Source organism: Dendrobium catenatum, unplaced genomic scaffold (assembly GCF_001605985.2).
Source record: "Dendrobium catenatum unplaced genomic scaffold, ASM160598v2 fragScaff_scaffold_548, whole genome shotgun sequence".
Classification (NCBI taxonomy): Eukaryota; Viridiplantae; Streptophyta; class Magnoliopsida; order Asparagales; family Orchidaceae; genus Dendrobium; species Dendrobium catenatum.
The window spans coordinates 140,498-144,223 of NW_021319010.1; the positions used below are offsets into that span (position 1 = coordinate 140,498).

General features: G+C 48.3%; 1 protein-coding gene across 1 annotated transcript in view; it reads left to right on the top strand.

Annotated features, from left to right (window-relative positions):
* LOC114579613 overlaps positions 1–3,683 on the top strand; it is a gene marked incomplete at its 3' end in the record, with an annotated part of 14,499 nt that extends 10,816 nt beyond the window's left edge. Inside the window, exons 2-3 of the mRNA XM_028694775.1 lie at positions 11–108; positions 166–3,683. Coding sequence (XP_028550608.1) covers positions 11–108; positions 166–3,683 — 3,616 coding nt within the window. The remainder of the gene's footprint in view (positions 1–10; positions 109–165) is intronic.
* Positions 3,684–3,726: the final 43 nt, after the last annotated feature.

A 3,726-nucleotide genomic window follows, 5' to 3' on the forward strand; every position in this document is an offset into this window, starting at 1 on the left:
TTTTTTTCAGGTATCTCGATCCTGCAGAAGGCATCAATTGGTATCAGAGCCAACTTATACCTGGAAATAGAATGGCGGACAAGGGCAAAGGACCTGCGACAGAGGAAGGTCGGTCGATTGAGGCGTTGTGAGCAAACCAGGAGAACGCCAATCGCCGGATTGAAGAAATCGCCGCCGATGTGCAGCGACTCGCGATTGATATACGCAGGGAGTTTAATCTCCTGCGTACGATACCTATGAACCAAGATCATCCCCGTGAGGAGGCCCGAGTAAATCGGCAGATACCACGGAGAAGAAGAGGCGGTGAACACTTTGGAAGACGGCATCAGTTCAACCGGCTGGAAGCTACTGATTCAGAGGAAGAACCCGTTCTGACGCGGGATTTGAATCCACCATACTCTAGCGGCGAGGAGGTGGATGATTTTGAAGTCGCAAATCCACCACGAAATAGGCGAACACCACAAAACCGACAGCAATTTGGGGAGTTCAAGGTAAAAATGGACATTCCATTTTTTGATGGTCATTTGCATATTGAGGATTTCCTGGATTGGGAGAAAGCCGTAGAAAACTTCTTTGATTACATGGATATCGATCCGGATAAGAAGGTTAAATATGTAGCTTGTCGGTTGAAAGCCGGGGCGAGCGCATGGTGGGAACAAACACTGCAATCACGCCGCCGAGAGGGACGTGACCGGATTCGTTCGTGGCCGCGGATGAAGCAACTAATGCGAGCACAGTTCCTTCCCACTGATTTTGAGCAAATCTTGTATATGAGGTACCAGCATTGTGCGCAAGGTACCAGGACCGTGAGTGAATACACGGAGGAATTCCAAAGGTTGAGTGCCAGGAACGATCTTAATGAGTCAGCCACGCAGTTGGTAGCTCGATATATCGGAGGCCTCAAGGATACTATACAAGATCAATTGGAGTTGAATTCCGTTTGGTCGATGCCGCAAGCCATCAATTTGGCCCTGAAGATTGAGGTACAACAAAATCGCAAGCCCAAGACACCGTATTATCGACGACATTGGCAAGAGCCGAATTCCACTGCTAACAAGGCTCCTACACCACCCGTCGGAAGAACTCCTGCTTCCACAACAACAGCAACAACTCAGCTCAATTCCTCAAGTGTAACCACTGAGGGAAAAGCCATACAGAAACCAAAAGGAGCCAGCTCAACTAACCCGTATGCCAAACCCTCTAACCTTAAGTGCTTTCGTTGTTTCCAGCCCGGGCACAAGTCCAACGAGTGCCCACAACGACAACAAGCAAATATGGCCGAACCGGGGGAGGAAACGAACTCAGATCACTCAGCTTCTGAATTGGCAGAGGAAGCCGTGGATATTCCAGCAGATGAGGGCGATCCTTTTATTGGAGTCATGGGAAAATTATTGCTGGCCCCCCGCCGCAGTGGCCGATCTCAACGCCACGCCATCTTTAAGACCAGGTGTACTATCAATGGCAAAGTGTGCGACTTACTCATAGATAGCGGCTGCACTGAGAACATTGTATCCAAGACAGTCGTCCAAGGGTTACAATTGAAGACGACCAAGCTCGTACACCCCTACAAGATTAGTTGGGTGAAGAAAGGGATGGACATAGCCGTCACCGATTCTTGTCGCGTGACGTTGTCTATTGGGAAGAATTACTCCTGCGAAGTCCTATGTGACATCCTAGAGATGGACGTATGTCACTTAATTCTGGGAAGGCCTTGGCAGTTCGATGTGGGTGTTCAATATGATGGCAGAGCAAATGTCTATTCCCTCGATTGGAAAGGAAGGAAGTTGCGGCTACTACCGGGGCCAACCGAAACACAATCAGAGAACAAGGCCGCTATACACTTTGTCTCGGGTCGCAGTTTAATTCAAGAGTGGCGAGACCAGGCGCCTATGTTTGCTCTACTCGTCACCGAACCGAACAGTCAACTGCAGAAGCTTAATGGCAAGGCAGAGATTGCAGAATTTTTGGAAGATTATCAAGATGTGACGCCGGATGTGTTGCCCGCCGAACTGCCTCCATTAAGAAGCATACAGCATCAAATTGATCTAATCCCAGGCGCCACACTGCCCAATCTCCCTCATTACCGCTTAAATCCCAGAGAGCAAACCATTCTGCAAGAGTTGGTTGACGAGTTGCTTACGAAGCAACTAATACAAGTGAGCCGCAGCCCTTGTGCAGTTCCTGCGTTGCTCGTGCCGAAGAAGGATGGTAGTTGGCGAATGTGTGTTGACAGCCGCGCCATCAACAAAATCACGATCAAGTACCGCTTCCCCATGCCACGGGTTGATGAGCTGCTAGACCAACTGACCGGATCAACAATCTTTTCCAAAATTGACCTCCGTAGTGGATACCACCAGGTTCGGCTTCGACCTGGTGACGAGTGGAAGACGGCATTTAAAACGCCTCAAGGACTCTATGAATGGAAGGTAATACCGTTTGGGTTGTGTAATGCACCTTCAACGTTCATGAGGGTCATGAACGAGATACTAAAACCGCATTTGGGAAAAATTTGTATCGTCTACTTCGACGATATATTGGTCTATAGTGTAGACCGATCACTCCACCTTCAACATTTGAAGGTCTTATTCGACATACTCCGTGCGCAAAAATTATATGTTAACTTGCCAAAATGTGAGCTGGCCACCGCGAGTGTCAACTTCTTGGGATTCATTGTCTCGGGTGGCGGCATTCATGTTGATCCACAGAAGGTTTCTGCTGTTAAGGAGTGGCCACAACCCAAGTCATTTTATGATATTCGGAGCTTCCACGGTCTGGCAAACTTTTATCGACGCTTTGTCAAGAATTTCAGCATAATCACGGCACCGATAACTGAATGTCTCAAGCTCAAAACATTTAAATGGGGAGCCGAACAAGAGCTTAGTTTTAACAAAATCAAAGAAGCACTAACGTCCGCCCCAATTCTCGCCCTCCCAAGCTTCGAAAAGCTCATCACCGTGGACACTGATGCGTCGTCAATTGGTATTGGTGCAGTGCTGTCGCAAGAAGGTAGGCCTATCGCTTATTTTAGCGATAAATTATGTCCGGCAAGGAGGAATTGGGCGGCATACGAACAGGAGTTATATGCGATTGTTCGGGCACTGAAACAATGGGAATCCTATCTCTTACACCAGGACTTTGTTTTGTGCAGTGATAACAAAGCTCTCCAGCATATAAATACCCAAAAAAATATCAGCCGCATGCATGCTCGTTGGCTAGTCTTTTTGCAAAGATTTTCGTTCACTTTGAAGCACAAACCTGGCACGGAGAATCGCGTCGCTGATGCTCTAAGCCGGCGGGCGGTATTACTCACAAAGCTGCAAGCCGAACTTGTGGGTCTAGAGCATGTCATCGAATTGTATGCAGATGATGAGGATTTCGCCGCCATCTGGGCTAAGTGCCTACAGTCCTCCCACTGTGAAGAGTATTCAATCCGGCAAGGATTTCTTTTCAAGCACCACCTCTTGTGCATTCCGATCTCTTCATGGCGCCAACATTTGATTCGTGAAACCCACTGCGGAGGACTTGCGGCGCACTTGGGACAAGATAACACTCTCCGTCAATTGCAAGCTCGTTTTTATTGGCCACGCCTTCGGCGTGATACTCTCCGATTTGTAGAGAGCTGTGCCGTCTGCCAAGCATATAAAGGGGGATCACAAAACAGTGGGTTATACATGCCTCTACCGGTACCAAACTCTATTTGGGAGGACATCAGTATGGACTTCGTCT